At 33.9% G+C, this 19,315-nt stretch overlaps 1 protein-coding gene across 7 annotated transcripts in view; it reads right to left on the reverse strand.

Moving 5' to 3' along the window:
* Nucleotides 1-19,315, reverse strand: part of ASCC3 (activating signal cointegrator 1 complex subunit 3) — a 335,684-nt gene that overhangs the window by 310,220 nt on the left and 6,149 nt on the right. For 6 of the 7 annotated variants that reach the window (XM_025444816.3, XM_025444818.3, XM_035698059.2 and 3 more), the window contains exons 2-3: nucleotides 7,630-7,760; nucleotides 5,034-5,184 (exon numbers count right to left, since the gene is read on the reverse strand). In XM_025444816.3, coding sequence (XP_025300601.1) covers nucleotides 5,034-5,184; nucleotides 7,630-7,719 — 241 coding nt within the window. In that variant the 5' untranslated portion in view covers nucleotides 7,720-7,760. The remainder of the gene's footprint in view (nucleotides 1-5,033; nucleotides 5,185-7,629; nucleotides 7,761-19,315) is intronic. The other variant, XM_025444817.3, reaches the window with a different exon arrangement.

Raw genomic sequence — 19,315 nt, forward strand, 5'->3', positions numbered from 1 at the left:
CAAATATCTACAATGGTCCCAAAAATATCTTTATTTTTTTTCCAATTCAGGATTCAGTCAAAGAGAGTACATTACATTTAATTGTTATATGCTTGCTTGTAACCTTCTTTAATCTACAGTAATAACCTCATGTCTCTTTAAATGACATTATATGACATACTCCAGTAAAGCCATCAAGGCATACAAATTTCTTTTTGTGAAGGTTTTTAATTACAGATTCAATTTCTTTCAGTCAAATATTCAGATTGTCTAGTTCCTCTTTTGGCAATTTTAGTCATTTTTGTCATCTTAGTGGTCTGAATCTGTCAAAAGCTCTTCTCTTCTTCTCATTCTCCTCTTCTCCATCCAGCTTTCCTCTTCTGGAATGGACAGTCACCTTTAGGAAAAAGTGGCCCAAACACCAGAATCACATTTTCTGGGTTTACGTATGCTTCCAGGTCTCAACCCCATAATTCTTCATTGCTTTGATAGACTTTGTCGTAGTTACACAAATTTTATATTTTAGTTTTTCTAGTTATTCTCAGCAGAGAGCTGTTCCAAATTAACCTGTCTGCTAATTTCTGTGAAATGGAACTCCAAACTTTTTTGAAATCTACAATTTTCAAGGTAGCTACCTTTCACAAATACTCCTGAAAAACTTCCTGCCATATCCAATACACAACAGGCTTTTATTATTCTAAATATGTAGCCTTAGTTCCATAGACAGAATTCCCACATCCTAGTGTCTTTTTAAGGTTCCTTTTCCATAAACAGCTTTCCACTCTCAGTTTTGATTCCTCACTTTTTTTTATAGTACAATTTAATTTCCTTTACAACTCAAAAAAACATAATGGATTACCAAATTCCCTAAACCACACTTTGTAAGTCACTCCTGTCCAACCTACATTTTGATTCATATTTTTCTTAAAGACAAAGTTATGAAAGGTAAAATGCATAAGAACATTGAAACCCAAATAAAGCAGAGATTATAAATCAGAGAAGTCAAAACAAACAGGACTGTGTATGGTAAAACAATATGTATACTAAAAAAAAAAAAAAAAAAAACCTAGTTCAGTTCTGAGTCCTAATCTGTATTTTGACCAGAGTAAAATTATTAGATCATTCTGTTCTGGCTCTGGGAGAGATTCAGTTATACAGCTGAGCAGGGAACTACAGGGTCTTTCTACCGACCTTTCCTCCATTCTTGACCCCCATTCTAGTTTTTCTATCAATACTCATTAGTGAATAAAAAAAAAAAAAAAAAAAAAAATCTTTAAAAATTATTAAAAATAAATAAATAAAATAAAACTCTAAGTAACAGATAAACATGCCTAATACGTCATGCATTTTGATTACAATTCTCAATCTTGATCTCTTTATTTCCAAAGATGTTTCTACTTAAATTACATTAAACATATTGAAATAGTTTCCCTTGCCAACAGAATATAGATTAATACAACTGTGCTAACCCTTCAAAATCCATGGAGGAAATAGCTATGTCTACAATGTGTGTTTAAATAAACTAAGATTAAGGGCCAAGAATACTACTTTTAAATAATTTATAATGTTTTCTTCCTAAAGTTAAGTTTTATTATTAACATAATCTTGGAGAATAAAATTGTAAGAAGGTATGGGAATACATTAACTGTGAATCTGAGAGAAAAAAAATACTTTAACAACCAAAAAGAGCTGTCAGCATCAGAAGTAATAAAGACTACAGAGTACTTTTAGTTGAGTTCTCAATAGTTCACTTATTTATTGAACATCTATTTCATCCATTGCACTATATTAGGTATTAATATTCCATACTATAAAAAAGCATGGAATAATTATAGTGAACGCTACTAAGATTAGAAAGGAATAACAGAGGACATGAATGAAGCCTAAGCCATTTCTTCAGAGATGAAAGCATTTCAGTGAACACAATGGGGAACGTTATTTTAACATATAAGAAAGACAAAAAAACACTAAGCACTATTAAGAAACTAAGTCAGTAAACACTGTATATAATTAGTAGTAAAGGTTACATATGATAGAATGACAAGGAAATAAAAGGTAAATTGTTTCAATTCATAAAGAAGGTTTTCTTATGTCCATTCTACGGAATTTGACCTAATGGGTAATCTGGGAATAAAAAATGAGCTTTGCTTTTTACAAAGATCAGTCCAGTAACAGTTAAGAAACTGAGTAAGAAAGGAAGGTTGAAGTAATAGGCCACTGCAATAATTTAGACTGGAGAGGATAAAAGCCTAAATTAGAATAATGGTAAATAACAGAGAGAGTGAATTGAAGAATAGGGAAAAAGGAAAAAGTCAGCTTGACAGAACATGACATTTGAGTACGAGGATGGGAAGGAATCTAGTATTTCCATCATATTTCTATTTCAGAATCTGGGTCTAGCCTATCTTCACCACAATTAAACCATGGGATTCACAAGTGAAGATACTGCATCAATCCTCTGACGTCCCTCACCAGCTTAAAATACCCATTACAATGACTAGTGGATATACATGGTCTTAGGTACCTTATACTATTATACTCAATTGAAATATAAGTGATTGTTCTTTCTTCTTTGTTCTTTTGCTCTACCTCTTTAATACAATTACACCAAATTACCTGTGTGAAAGAGCAATATAAGAAATCACAAAAACGTTTTTCCCATGAGACTAATTTTCTCAAAGCCGCTACTTCTAATTACACTTCCATTATCAGCATTATTTTCATTCAGAAAGAGTAGCTGACTAGTCAACGATAGTTTCAATAAAGCTAATATTTATTCAACTTAAACGCAGCATTAAAAATAGATATAACAAGGCATTTGCCTAAATTCAACCCTAAGGTTTTCTGTCATGTAAATATTCTTTTGGGATATTACATCTCAAAATAATCAATTCCTTAAACACATCAATCTATAGAATAGTCCCTAAGTATGAATCAGATGTTTTGCCAACAGGTAAAACTCCTAGGATTACTTTTAATGACTGATATTTAAAACAATGATTTAAAACAATGATTTCTGACTTGTCAGAGCTACTCAGGGAAGAAGTCTAAAGGGTAATTTATTTCTTAAAGATCTTAATGTCCGCATCATTTAAACAAAGAATCTAGTCATGGTACTGAATAAACAACATTTTAATACTGTTTTGCTAAGTATTCTGAGGTATTTTTACAACTGAACTAAAGAAGAGGAAAGACACTTTTTATTTCTTAAAAATCTTAATGTCCACATCATTTAAACAAAGAATCTAGTCATGGTACTGAATAAACAACATTTTAATACTGTTTTGCTAAGTATTCTGAGGTATTTTTACAACTGAACTAAAAAAGAGGAAAGACAATTTCTACAGTTTTTGAGAAGTATTTTAGTCAGACCATCCCCTCTCCCCAATGACCCTAACATCTTAGAAATGAAAACAGTGAAGTCCAGAGGGTTAAAATCCTAGTCAAGTTGATCTGGGTAAACTAGATACTGCATTTTCACTATAATTTTCCAATGAATCCAACTACTTCTATATTTTTGAAATATTAAGTGTGATTCTATGTCAAATGCTATCAGAAATCTCATCAAAGTACACTTCACTTCTCCTAGGCTTAAACAATAACAAAAAAATCCCTTACTTAATAAAGCCCTTGAACTTCAGAAGATAATCTAACTACAAAAAGATATATGACATTCACTTTGTACTTTCACAACTTAAAACAATGAGGATATTAAATTTAATATTATACTATATTAAAAATCAATGATAATTAAATAATATGTCAAAATAAAAATATTTGAAGAATAAATTTAAACATTTGATGATCATAAATAAGTATATGAGATATAACTGAAACACCCTCCCCAAAGTTGGTGTATAGAAGAAAACTGTCAACCAGCATATGATAAACAGTAAGGATCTAAATTTTTCTTCTACCAAGAAATCACCTGAGAAAACTTTTTCATTTATTTATCAAGTGAATCTTAAGGCTCTAAAACATGCCAAGCACTATTCTAAGACGTGCTGAACAAGAAAAGAGCCTCATGAAAAGGAAAACATCAGATAATGATAAATGTTATGGAGAAAATGTCACTTAAGTTATAAGATAAAAGCGTTACTCTGTAACAACTTGAGATTAGATGGTCAGTGAGGGCCTCATTAAGGAAGTAAGTTTTTAGCTTACTTCAAAATAACAAGAAAGGATCTACCCACTCAAAGAGTAGGACAAAAGAACATTCTCAACATAGGAAATAACATGTATAAAGACCTCAAAACAGGCACCAACCAGGATGGAAGAAGTGAGAAAAAGACCAGTATTTCATGAAGCACAACTGATATGGGAAAGGATGACTTGAGATCAGAGAGAAAGGTGGAGGCCAGATCTCACAGGGCCAAAGTATCAGCATGAACTTTTTTGGTACAAACCTGAGTCTGGAAAATTTGCAACAAGCATAGCGTTAACTAAGCTTTTTAGTTACCAGAGTCTAAAAAGAGAGGATGAATTTCAATGAACAAACTCAGATGTTATATCAAACATATATCAAAATTATATGTTTGATAATTTGATATCAAATTATCAAAAAATAATTTGTTTTGTTTTTGTTTTTTAACCTTGGAAAAGTAACCTATATTAATATGTAGTATTACAATCTCTAATTATAATTCCCATCAAATATAATCAACTGATGCGGGTATCAGTGTTCAACAGGAATTGCAAAGTTTGGCTACAGTGCTACGCATCACTATGTGTTAGTGGGCCTCTTTAAGAAATTGAGTTACATGGCTTTTAAATTCCCTCAAGCTATATTAGAATTTTCACTGACACCTTATTTCAAACATAATAGTGGTTTTCAAACTCTAAATTGCTAGGAATCTCTCATATTTGACTGTATAATGATTACTAATTTTATTCTGTTTCTCTGACTCTATCCTGAGCTCACAGATAGATAAGATTATCTTCCCTAATTATAAATTAGGAAACTTGAGCCTCTCCCTATATAGTATACAGTTTAAAAGGATTCCATTTTTGAACCTTAGTGGTTCTATAAAACAAAATAAAACAAAAAACTATACCTATTTGTTTTGCAGCCTGCAATATATCATTTAAGTCTTCATTTACACTTTGTATCTCACTCTTCTCCAGTTTTTCATTCAAAAATGTTACTATCTTCTTCCACGTCACATCCAAATCTAGAATTTGTTCATGAAGTTTAGACCGCTTCACCTGAAACAGCATAATACAGAGACAATGGTTAAAGATTTCCTAAAAGCCATCACATACTACATATATTTTGCATTACATTATACAACTTGGCACTATCCACAAAAATTCAAAATTGCTTTTTAACTAAGCTCCCAGAAGAGCTTTACCTAAATGTGATTTTAAAAATTCTTGTCCTGGGACGCCTGGGTGGCTCAGTGGTTGAGCACTGGCCTTTGGCTCAGATCATGATCCTGGGGACCTGGAATCAAGACCCATATAGGGCTCCCTGCAGGGAGCCTGCTTCTCCCTCTGCCTATGTCTCTGCCTCTCTCTCTGTGTGTCTGTCATGAACAAATAAATAAAATCTCTAAAAAAATAAAATAAAAATCTTGCCTGTGTAAAGGATATGTTTAATAAAAACTTTGTTTTTTATAGTTTTAATCACAATGAATACTCATTATGCAATTATTTTCATACAGCAAAGGAAAAAGGAAAAAGTCCAACATCCGGGGTGCCTGGCTGGCTCAGTAGGTAGAATATGTGACTCTTGATCTTGGGGTCCTAAGTTTGAGCCTCACTGGATATAGAGATTGCTATAATAAATAAACTTTTAAAAACTGCCAAAAATTGAATTAAATTATTTCAATGGGTCATAGCTACAGAAAGGTTCAACTTTGAACTCTTTTGTATTGTTGGATATATCCCAAGATAAAAAGTTACATTAAAAAGAGGTTCATTAGAAGGTGCCTGGGAGACTCAGTCAATTAAGCATCCAAATCTTGGTTTCAGCTGAGGTCATGGTCTCAGGGTTGTGAGATTGAGCCCCACTCTTGCCTCCATGTTGGGCTACATGCTGGGCTAGGCTCTGCCCTGGGCAAGGAGCCTGCTTAAGATTCTTTTCTTTTTTTAAAAGATTTATTTATTTATTTGAGAGAGAGAAAGGGAGAGAGACAGAATGAGCAGAAGGGCCAGAAGGAGAAAGAATCTCAAGGAGACTCTGTTCTAGCTGCAGAGCCCAACAAGGCACAGAATCCCAGGACCATGAGATCATGACCTGAACCAAAACCAAGAGTTGGATGCTTAACAGACTGTGCCACCCAGGCACCCCTGCATCCTTCTCCTCTCCCGTGCTTGCTCTCTCTCTCTCTCTCTCTCTCTCTCTCTCGAAAAAACAAAAAAAAAAACCAACAACAAAAGAGAGGAAAAAAAAATCAAATGAGGTTCATTAGATCTGCCACCTTCTTTCTCAGGAAAAAAAAAAAAAATGAAGTGTTTAAAAGCCTTTAAGAATAAATGAAAGAACATGGAATAAGCATGTAGTCCTTACACATTTTCAAATTTTAAAATTTCTTGTGGGCACCTGGGTGGCTTAGTCTGTTAAGTGTCCGCCTCCAGCTCAGGTCATGATCTCATGGGATGGAGCCCAAAATCAGGCTCTCTGCTCAATGGAGAGATTGCTTTTCTCTCTGCCTCTGCCTACCACTCTGCCTACGTGTACACTCATTCTCTGTCAAGTAAATTTAAAAATCTTAAAATAAAATAAAATAAAATAATAAAATCTGTGAAATCTCTAATGTAAAAGTAACTTGTAAAAGGGGCCTTGGTTAGGTGAGGAGAACAAAACAATTCAAGTTTAAGATAGTAATATTAATTAACTATATAGACTATACCTTTGATTGTCATGGAAGTGCAAATCAGCTCCCATTGTAAAGAAGATCAACTGTTTACTATAGTATAACTGTATCACTATTAGAGGAAAAAATCTATCTGAAGGCTGTTAACAAATCTCAATCTTTAAGGGAAGGTATTAATTGTAAAACTGCATAAGGACTATAAGCAATAAAAAAAAATTCCAACCTACTAGAAAACAACATCAATATTCTAGAATAGAGTCAGTTAAAAAGTCATCAATCGTGACTGCTGTTTTTTAAAAAAAACAACACAGGATCAGTTCCTTCATATATATATTATATAGCTCACATGTTCATATCTATCTATAATTTATATACCTTTGGCCTATAAAGTACACAACCAATTATAAGGACCAGAAAGAAGTCAATTATGAGACCAGCTACTGATTTTAAGATTTAATATTTATACTTTCCATGTTATGGTAAAGACATTATTTCTTTCCATCTTATAAAAATTTTACCAGAGACTATAAACTTATCAGATGATCCAGAATTAAATCACTAGATTAAATTACAAAATTAACTGTAAAAGATATATTAGAAACAAAAATTAACAAAGAATTCACTATCATAGTTGTGAGTATTCTCTTTGACAATACTGTCACAGGTGCTTAAGGTAAGTATTCTCATGAGAAACATCATTACCCATTCCCCTTCTTGGTACAATAGCAAACAAGATAACACTTACCATTTTAAGCCCACAGAACCTAAAAAAAGAATGTCAATTATCTACTCACATTCTACATTTATAATGTTTTCCATCTAAAAAGTTTACCTTTAAATCAGCCACTTCTTCATTATAATTATCTTGCTTGGTGACATTTGAAAAGGAGCGCAAAGCTCCTGTGAGACGAGGTAAAGCCATCTATTATTCAGTCAGTGATCCATACAAGGAGAAACCTGAAACTGAAACAAAACAATATGATATTTATCTGTTGGGAGAAGGCTGGAGAAGTAATCAAACTCAACAAATTGACTCATACAAGAGAAAAGAAAAACCAATTAGTTAAAAAGCAATTTGCCACCAACGTTGAAAAATTCTCCTGACACGCTTTTTACCTATGAAGTTTTTTAATAATCACACTGGCTATGGCTGAACTGAAGAAAGGAAAAAAAGAAACACAAAACACTTGTTTGTGGGTACTACTATAACATCCCTGCAAAATGAGTTTTACAGATTCCCAATGACAGGTCTCTAATACTGTATTACCATTGCCAGTCACACTGAAAGAGATGAAAGCACTTTCCCATCTTTTCTCAAATTTTGTTTTATGTTCACTGATTTCATCTCACATTATCCCTTGCTTTCAGAATCTCACTGGCTTTTTCTCTTCTTGAAGTATCAAGCATGTTTCCATCTAAATGCATTTGCATTAATAGTTCTTGCTGTTTGAAATGCTCTTCTGATGTTCATATAGCTGACTCTTTTGACACAAGATACCTCCTCAGATGGGGCTTTCTTGACTATTGAATCTAAGACAGAACAGCTACTCAGTTACTGTCTCTCAAAGAACAAAATTTCAATTCTCCTTATAATAATTAATTTTTGGCATTTTCTTATTCATTTATCTGTTGTATCGCTCTACAAAGAGAAAGCTTCCTGACAAAAAAAAAGACTTTTATTTCACTGATCTGTCCTGGCAAATAGAACAGTCTGGGAATATTTTGGGTACTCGATAATTACTTGGTAAGTAATTAAAAAAAGAAAAATGGAGAAAAGGAAATAATGGAAACAGGGAGACTGAAGAACAGAAGGGGAAAAAAAATTAAAGCAGCCGGGGAAAGGGAGAACTCCCAAGAAAAGAAAGAAGTCAGATGATCTGATCTAGATTCCTTGTTTACACGATGACAACTAAACAACTAAACCTTCTGGCAAACAAACTATGAGGTGAGTCTTTATGAAAACACTGTTGGAGGGTCATCTGGATTAAGACTGCTTATTATAAACTATAATCTACAGGTTTATAAGACATGGCTCCTTGGAGAATGTCACAAAAGGTATATAAGTCTCTAGGACAGTTTTCAGGGATGATTTTGCCTCACACGGAACATTTGGCGAAATCTGGTGATATTTTGAGGTATCATAACTGGAAAGTGGGGGGTATGCTGGCTTCTGGTAGATAGAGGCCAGTGATGCTGCTAAACATCCTATAATACACAGGACAGTCTCCCCACAACAAAGAATTATCTAGCCGAAGATGTAAGTAGTGCAGGGCTTATGAAATCATACTCCAGAGTCTGAAATAGAGGTGTTTTATAACCCAAACGTTTCCTACACTGTGAAATGTCTCACAAACCACCATTAAGAGACCTAATTGATTATTCTGGGCCAAAGAGCATGTGTCCAACATGGGAAGGAAAGCACCAGGAAGACCATATAGAATATTTCAGAACATGCCTGGATTCTGCTCTTCTTCTTCATTATATCCTTGAAGTTATCAGAAAGTTTAATACTTGGAAAAATCTGAATCCTATATTAGAATAATTATATATAAAATAACTGAAACGTTTAATAAAAATAAGAGAATTAAAAAATAATGAATAATAATAAAATAGGAAATGACCAGGGAAATTTGAAAACATAACTTTTAGAAATAAAAACATTTATTTATTAAATTTAAAAACAATCTAATGGATGGATTAAAGAATAGATTAGATGTAACTAAAGAGAAAAGTAGTGACCTGGAATAAAGATCTAAAGAAATAACCCAATATGCTGTCACAAATAATCAAAGTAAAGATTAAGAAGAACAAAGAGGAAGAAGTTCAAATATATCAATCCTCACAATAAGTGTAAATGAATTAAACTTAACATTTATAAGATCAACAGAATTACTAAACAGCAATCAAGTGAATATTAAAACTATACCTAAAACTCCAGAAGAAAGTTGTAAGTCCATCACTGAAATGAAAGCTCAATATTTGATTACTGAAAGGTCAAATCTACACTCTATCTCTATTCAGTAAAGTTATATAGGGGACCTGAGCAGTGAAACTAATAAGTTTAATGAACATATACAGAAATCTATACCTAATAATTAGAAAATACATATTCTTCACAAGTACATTTATAAAACTTCAATGAAATAGTCTGTGTATCTTAGGCTATAAAGCAAGTTTCAACAAATTTCAAAGAGTAGTAAGTACCATACAGATCAGAGGTCAACAAACTTTTCCTGCAGAAAGAGTAAATATTTTAGACTTAGGAGGTCATGTGCAGTCTTTGTCACATAGCTTGGGGTTGTTTTTGCTTTTGTCTTAAACAACACCAGGTGACCAAGTTAGTGTGTTGACCCCTGATACAGGTTCTGTTTACTGAGCAAAATACAATTAGATTAGAAATCAAAACACAAAGATAAAGTAAAAAAAAACACAAATGACTGCACTGCATATCAATATGGAAATGGTAGGAAAATGGCTGGGGAAAAAAAACATTTGATCACATCAAAGAATTTTAATCAGAAAAGTAAGATGACCCAATTTGCAAATAAACACCCTAGCCAGTTGACTTTAAATTTCAACTACTCATTGGGAGTGAATTTAGGAGAGCATTTCTAGGAACAAAATGATTCAGGGAATCATATCTGGATTTTTCTAACATGGGCTAAAAACTGTCCAAGCATTTGGAAAAAGAAATGAAAGCAATAGTCAATAAACAGTACAAAACAGAGATTCTTGAATCAATCTATATCAGTCACCTACCTAAAACTAAGCCCCTGACACTACTCCTCACCCCCAATTTTGACTCAATGGATCAGATGGCCCTGAGATGGGGCATAAGAATTTTACATTTCCAACAAGTTCAGGTCAAGGACCACACTGAGAATGACTGTCTTAGGGATATTACCTTTTATTCTTAAATCACCATTCAATTTTATCTCAGATCAATAGTTACCAAGGAGTTTCCTCCTACTAAGAATTCAGTGACCTGAGTTTAGGTGCACAATCTGCTCTCCTGGGAGCCTTTCTCAACCAGATCTGTGAGACAATCAAGTCTCAACTGAAAGTGACTTGAGTGACTTTTTTCTCAATTGTCCCAAGGATGGAACATGGTTACTATTATCCACCAGGAAAGGTAAGGCACACAACAATGCCTTAGGGCACTGGTATTTAAAATCGTAATCTAGGGATCCCTGGGTGGCGCAGCGGTTTAGCGCCTGCCTTTGGCCCAGGGCGCAATCCTGGAGACCCGGGATCGAATCCCACGTCGGGCTCCCGGTGCATGAAGCCTGCTTCTCCCTCTGCCTGTGTCTCTGCCTCTCTCTCTCTCTCTCTCTGTGTGACTATCATAAATAAATTAAAAAAAAAATCGTAATCTAGATTAAGAGACTGTAAAGATAGGCATTCTATTTATAATGATTGACATTTCCCAGAAGCCTTTAAAGGTCTTCACAGTAAACTGAATATATTCTGCCTCAGAACCTGCCTTTTACCACCTAAGTTAGTGCTTTCAAAATACATCATAATAAGAGACATATGATACATAGAATATTCTGCCTCAGGCATGCTTTATGAATAAAAAGGGGATTTATGACCACTACTTCTCTTATTTTTACATATTCAACTGAATCCCCTGTCCTTCTCTAAAAAGAGCAGGGCGAAAGAATAAAAATGGATGAAGCCTAATTCACAAACCTAACAAATCCTAACAAACAAGATAATATACCCAACCTCTAAGAATAGATCAAACAGCAGGGCCTGGTAATGAGGCCATACTGTTGCTACATAATATACTAATAGGAAACTAAAACTCCTTGCAGTCTCATCAAAATGATCAATATTAATTATACTTGTCAAGAATATAAACTAACACATACTACTTGATTTTTTTTTTGTTTTGTTTTTGTTTTACCTGTTTTCTTCCTCAGGTCAAATGTTAACACTAAAAATGTAATAGCTCATTTGCTCATGATCATCTGTATAATCTGTATATCATTTATTCACAAATATTTGAGTTTCTCCTATTTGCCAAGAACTATGTTAGACATTAGGCATTAGTAAGACTTACAGAACTCTGTTCTTCCAGACTCACTGTACTTTGTTTGTACCAGGTAAAAAGATTACTAACACTTAATGGTATCTAAAATATATAAAGTCAGGGGCACCGGGTGGTCCAGTGGTTGAGCATCTGCCTCTGGCTCAGGTGAATCCCGGGGTCCTGGGATGGAGTCCCGTGTCAGGCTCCCTGCAGGGAACCTGCTTCTCCCTCTGCCTGTGTCTCTGCCTCTCTTTTTCTAAGTCTCTCGTGAATAAATAAATCTTAAAAAAATAAATAAACAAAACTCTCCCTAAGAGACATACACATATATAAATATTTTGTACTTCATTTCATAAGCCACATGAATGCCATGAAACATATCCACATGAACCTCTAAAAACCTCTTAAGATCAGACAGTAGAGGACCAAGAACAGAGTCCTAACAAAGAGATCAGCAAAGACTTATGAAGAAAGTGTTACTATAAGAGAACAGAATATTTCAAATGCTGTTACAGAGCCCACAGTACTTGGTCATTCTCAGGTCTTAGATGACTTTAGCACACATAGTTTCAAAAACACAGGGGGAGAAGGCAAATTTCATTGGTTTAAAGGATAAATGAAGGGGAAACAATGAGGAAATAAAATGGATACAAGCTAATTTTTCAAGAAACCTGGCCAAGAAGAAAAGAAGAAAGGACAAGAAATAGGAAAATACATTGGGTCAAGAGTTTTTGAAATATAGGAGAGAGTTGAGCACAATTCCATAACCAGGAAAGAGCCAGTAGAGAGGGTAATGCTGAATAATCAGAAGGCTATGACTAAGGGAATAGAGTCCCTGGGAATACCAGCAAGAATGAGAATAAAAGCATGAAGTAGAGATTTAAGACATGCTAGAAGGAAGAGCAGGGAGGGATGGATATGTCAAAGTGCAGATATGTTTCTAACATTGTGAAGCAGAAAGTGAATGGGGAGAGAAAAAGGTAGTGAAAGGGAATTCCACTAAAAAAGACACTTACTTTGAGGTCTGCTGGAAGTATTCAAAAGACGAGAAAAAAGTTTTGAAGACAGAGGCAAAAGTTTGACCTTACCAACAGTAAGATGGGAAATTAATTAACAAATTATTACACAATTTTTCAAGTAGCAATGAATATTCAGTTTATACTGGAAAACACAAATTTGGAGTAGCAACAATCTGGCAAAGGAAAAAAGATTGTTATGATCCAGGGTTAAGGTTTTATAACATAGGGACAGTAGGAGGACAATGGAGTCTAAATGATGAGAATAATTAAATTCTGGATTTTAAATCCAAACAAAAGGAAAAAACATTCAAGTTGGAGGTCTTAAAGACACATCGTAACGTTCATGGTTAAAGTTTAGTTTTATAAGATGACAGTGAATACACATTAAGATAAACTGTCCTGGAGTGCCTAGGTGGCTCAGTAGTTGAATATTTCTTCAGCTCAGGTTGTGATCCCGGGGTCCTGGGATCGAATATGAATAAATAATTAAAATCTTAAAAAAAAAAAAAAGATAAACTGTCTTATGTAGAAGTTGTTACCTCGGTAATTTTTATTCCATATTGAATATGACCTACACTAAATGGCAAATGAATAAATGAAAAAATCCTAAAATAATAAGTATTAACACCTTAGCATATAATTTATAAATGACTAAAACCCAAAAGACTATTTTTATTGGCCAGAAGAACTACCTGTGATTATCTGAATGAATCTTCAGAATGTTGATTAGACATATGTACAGATAAAAAAGAAAGGTCTTGAAGAAGTTAATTGCCCTTTTAAACATTCAAATAGGGAAGAAAAAAATATGATTTTTTAGAAAATAGATTTCAAAATAGATTTCCCTTTGTGAAATGTTATTAACCAACAATCAGTGGGCTAAAATTCTAGTACAAATTATTCCAAAATATCACATAGTTAAGTCTTAAGATCCTTCATATTTCAAATCTGTTTCTAAATTCTAAAAAGGGCCTGTTTGACAGTAACTTTAGGAAAATATAGTTACTGTAGTTTCCATTATAAACAAATAACAAAACCTCCAAAACAGCCAAACTCTATTTCCTAATGAAGATAAAGCCAGCAATTAGCTGTTGGCAATCATGGATACTAGAAAATTACCAGGGTAGGGGAAAGGGGGGTGGGTTGTCAAAGGTCAAAGTGATATAATGTAGGAAAGGGATGATAAAAACACTCAAATGATGGGAGGAGGCTGTGAATAGAGTAAAAATTAGAATTTAAAATTTCAATATTTAGAATTATATGCGCAAAAATCAGATCTTGAAAAAGAAACTGGAATATTTACATTTTACTTCTAAAAAGTGAGTTAACACAGTCAAGATCAGAATTTAGAAAATATCAGCCTTCATAGACATATTACAATATAGTCCTATATTATGCCATTTCAAAAAGGGGTAATTTTTCGCAGTAATTTCTAATTTGTACATCATTGCCATCAATTAGTTAATAAGGTAGAGTCAGATCATAGACACATTCACTTATTTGAATCAACCAAATAAAACAGGCCAAATAAAAGATATAGACAAACAAAAACAGCAACACTGGAAATTTTGGCACTATTTCATATACTGTATGTTTGTTCCAGAGTGAATGAGGAATAAGCAAAGAAAAAAGATGCTCCCTTCATGTCTGAATCACCATATGCATCTCAAACTGTGAGCATCCTGCTACATTGCATGACTCCAGTGTTTAAAACTATGCTCCCATTTAAAAAAAAAAAAAAAAAAAAAGATATACAGGGCATCTGGGTGGCAGGTAGGTTGAGTGTCAGACTCTTAATTTTGGCTCAGGTCATGACTTCACAGTTGTGAGATCAAGCCCCCCTGTCAGGCTCCTTGCTTAACATGGAGTCTACTTGAGATTCTCTCTCTCCCTCTGCCCCTCCCCCAACATGAGTGCACTCTCTCACTCTCTCAAAATAAATAAAATCTTTTAAGTATATATTTTTGTGTGAATATCTGTATTTATATGTATTTTTGTACACACACACAAACACATACATCATGGCCATTAAATAAAAGCCAAGGCGAAGGCAGACAATCACTGATGCACCCAGGTGTCCCTCTTTTTCTTTCTTTCTTTTTTTTTTTTTTTAAGATTTTATTTACTTATTTGAGAGTGAGAGAGAGGGTGCAACACAAGTGAGGAAGAGAGGAAGTGCTTAGCAGGGAGTCCAACACAGAGTTTGATTCCAGGACCCTGAGAACATGACTTGAGCTGAAGACAGATGCTTAACTGATTGAGCAACCCAGGTGCCCCTATCCTAACTCATTCTGAAGCAAGAAACAACTGCTCTTCAACAGTTTCCAATCAAATTAGAAATCATGGAGAACAGTGAAAGTAAAGGAAATATAAAAAATATATATACACTTTTTATATAAGTCAACATATATATAATGGTTTATTAAAAATGATATTTATAGAAGGTTCATACTAATTTACCTCCCCCAACTAATTACTTACTTATATGAACCCAGGTTTCCCACTCTAGGAAGAATGGACCTAGTTAGGCTCATAACTATAAACCAAAGTCTTTATATTATAAGAGACCCCTATAATTATATTAATTTTACTTTTTAAGGATAAAGAAAAGCTTTTCTTTAAATGCCCTTGAAAAAAACAAGTGTCCAGAAAAACGTATCAGCAGCAGTCATGAACAAGAAGAATATAGTCAGAAAGCATTTCACAAAGACTAAACAAGTTCACATATTACTCCAGAAAACACATACAACAGATACACGACACACTAGGAGTGCTTAACTCTCTTGACACCGGTCCAGGTGAAAAGGTCCTGGGTCAGATTACCTGAGAAAAGCAGAATTCTCATTCCACCCCAAACTATGGGCTTCTAGAAGACAAATGCAAAGAATTTCTGTCTGTCCCTTAATAAAACCTAAATTCACCAAATCAAAACTCTAGTGATTCTCTAGCCTTAGCTGTTTAGAGAAAAGGGTTTTTCTGACCTTACACTTGCTCCTGTGTGTTACAGCTGTATGGAGCACTATTACATTTTCCAATATGAGTTTTTTTTTGGAAATCCAACTCAAGCTTTTACACCCAAACAACTAGGATTATCCACTCTGAATCCAAAAAATATTAATCAAAGGGTATGATCTTAACTTATTGTTTTGTGCACAGTAAAGGAAATTCTTAAATAGCCCTAACACTGACATATAAAAGACACACACTCACTACCCCTCTTTCTCAAGTAGAGAAAAACACTAATTTCAGGACTCAAATTAATTTATATGATAAACAAAAAAATATAAAAACAGAAAAGTCAGTTACTAACTCACTAGGCATTATGAATGCCTTTCTATGTACAAATACACAAAGAGTAAAAATTTTATGATTTTACTACACTGCATTTAATATATACGCTTTATTTAATCTTCCTGAAAAAAACATATCCCAGTGACCATTATTTAACACTCAGGTCTGAATTGTTTATTTCAATATTTATGAATAAAAACTTTACTACTGATAAAAAACCAGAGCACTCTCTTTTGCTTTGCTGTGATATCAATTAGAAATATGCCCTAACAAAGTCCATGAGAATGTTTTCTCTGTGCTTTGTTCTGAGTTGAGCCATCACTTCCTTATAAGACTTCATTCTAAGCTACTCAGAGCTTCCTAAACTGAGAAAAACTGTTTGAAAGAGTCAGGCCTATTAGTTCTCATTCTTCCCAATATTCTAATTTCTAGGCCATTTTTTTTAGCAATAAATTATATTTTTTAAAATTGAGAGGAAAAACAGGTTTTGACAATGATATCCCCTACCTTTTTAAAACCTAATTGCTGAAAGAAACACCATGCTTCAAAAAGCATTACAAACATATTTTTAAAATTCATTTTCTCTAATGTTTTAAAAATTATAGCATGTAACCTTAAATTTTTAAATACTAATGTGGTCATTTCTCTAAAAATTCCCGGTTAAGAATTTTTAGTGAAGATATTAGGAAAATCATAATATCTGTTGGCTTTTTTAATAAAAGTGACATCTGTGTAGGTTGAACTATGTCTTCCAATGTTTTATAAAAATTCCCATCTAAATATAGACAATAAATTAATTACTAGATGTTGCTTTCTGATCATAAATGTACTTTTTAAAAAAACTATCTGTACTTAAGTTATCAAATTTAAGCACTCTTTTCCATATTAGTGACTTCAAAATAGGTGAACACACCAGTCATCATACTTTAAGTTTTCTCTTCACCAAGTTAATCAGTTCCATTTCTTCACATCAACCCCCTCATTATGTCTTGGTTATATCTTGTAAATTGCAGTATTTTTTAAAAGAGAAAGATCTGAAGCATATAAGGCAAAAATTTAAACTTGTTAAATCTGCATAACAAGTATATTAGCATTTGTTAATTTATTTTCTGAAATTTCCCATATTCTTGAAATATTCCATAATTAAAAGTTTTAATTAAGTTTCAATAAATACAGAAGGCTAAGAAGAGAGATAATAGTTTTAAAGCATCAAACTGAATGTCAAATCGTATGTTCTGAAAATACTATCTGTAAATTCTTTTTTTTTTAATATTTTATTTATTTATTCATGAAAGACACAGAGAGAGAGAGGCAGAGACACAAGGCAGAGGGAGAAGCAGGCTCTATTCAGGGAGCCCGACGTGGGACTCATCCGGGGTTTGGGGCTCGATCCGGGATATCCAGGATCGCACCCTGGGCTGAAGGCGGCGCTAAACCGCTGCGCCACCCTGGCTGCCCTTATCTGTAAATTCTAAGGTTAATGAGACTGAACATTTGAACACTGAGCATCTGGGTACTTGTTTAATGTTCCCACACATATTATGCATCAATGCCATTAAAGGGAATAGATAATAATAGGTGACCAAATTTTTGAAATAGGTACCAGTCTTTTTAAAAGGTTAAAGGGAAAAAAAATGAATACAAAGTAAAAGATTAGATAAGCCCATCATAGCAGCACACCTTAAGAGACTATTTGTAAAGACTTGAAAAACACCAGGTCCCCAGGGTCAAAAAGTAAACTTCAAGATGGTAATCTAACCAAGGAAGACTTTAACCTAATCAGTTTTCAAAATATCTGAAAAAGAACCAAAGTGTTCTTTATCCCACTTTTTATTCAGCACCAATAAAAAATATACAGCATTTGGTGAAAACTTTTTATTCATTCATTAATTCGTTCAAGAAAAATGTACTCAATAGGTATATGTGATAAAACTGCTCAAGTGAGGGACGCCTGGGTGGCTCAGCGGTGGAGCATCTGCCTTTGGCTCAGGGTATGATCCTGGAGTCCCTGCTTCTCCCTCTGCCTGTGTCTCTGCCTCTCTCTATGTCTCTCATGAATATATATAAAATATTTTAAAAAATTGCTGAAGTGAAATTGTTCCCTCTCTCCTTATTACTAATATTTTCTTTTCTACTGATCATCTCCAAAGCCTAAAAATACAGTATAGGAGCTCCCATACTTAAAAACCTCCACTGATTTCATAGACCTCTTAATTAACACCCTACTTTTCAGCTTATCTACAAAGAAATTCCATTCCAATCAGACTTTTAGCTCCACTGTTTCACCACAAGAGCTATTAGTATCACAAATAATCCCCACATTGCCAAATTCAATGTTAATTCTCAGTTCTTGTTTAATTCCGGTTTTTGACCTAGCCCTTGTAGAGACAGTTGCCTCACTTTGCATCTAGAACACCAATATCTCTTTGTTTTTTTTTTTTTTTATCCAACAATACTGGCACTTTTTTCTCCCATTGGTTCCTCCTTATCCTCCTATCCTTTAAGCATTGCTGTGTCCCAAGAACAGAGATCAAGACCTGCTCTCCAGCTACACTTGTTCCTTAGGTGATCTCATTCAGTCTCAAGTCTTTATGTATTATTTATATGCTAATTCCTAATTCTTAACTTACACATCCTGTATATCACTCCTATACTCCAGATTTGTATACACATTAGCTCTTCCACATCTCCACTTGTATGTCTAATAGGTCAACTCAAGCTTAGAAATATCAAAATTGCTCTCCCACTGCAAATCTCCTCCCATGGTCTACCTCACTTAAGTGATCACAACTCCATTCTGCCTGTTGGCTCAGGCCAAAAAAACTTGGGAGTTATGCTTTACTCATCAGCAAACTCTCCCAACTCTACCTTCAAAATATTTTCAGAATCTGACCTCTTCTCACTATCACCCTTTCTTCCCTGGTGATTATTACAATCCCCTATCTAGTCTCCCAATTTTCATCCTTACTTTCTAACAATCTAGTTTCCACACATAAACAAGAATGATTCTTTCCCCAAAGAGGTAACATTTGTGGCTCCTTCTCTGCTCAAAATCCTTCAACGGTTTCCCATATCTCTGAGTAAACTTCAAAAGACTTAAAAGAACTTAACTTTCTCTTACATTTTGATGTGATCTCCTGTAACTCTCCTCCTGTTATATTGGGACATCCATA

This window comes from Canis lupus, chromosome 12, assembly GCF_003254725.2.
Source record: "Canis lupus dingo isolate Sandy chromosome 12, ASM325472v2, whole genome shotgun sequence".
Lineage (NCBI taxonomy): Eukaryota > Metazoa > Chordata > Mammalia > Carnivora > Canidae > Canis > Canis lupus.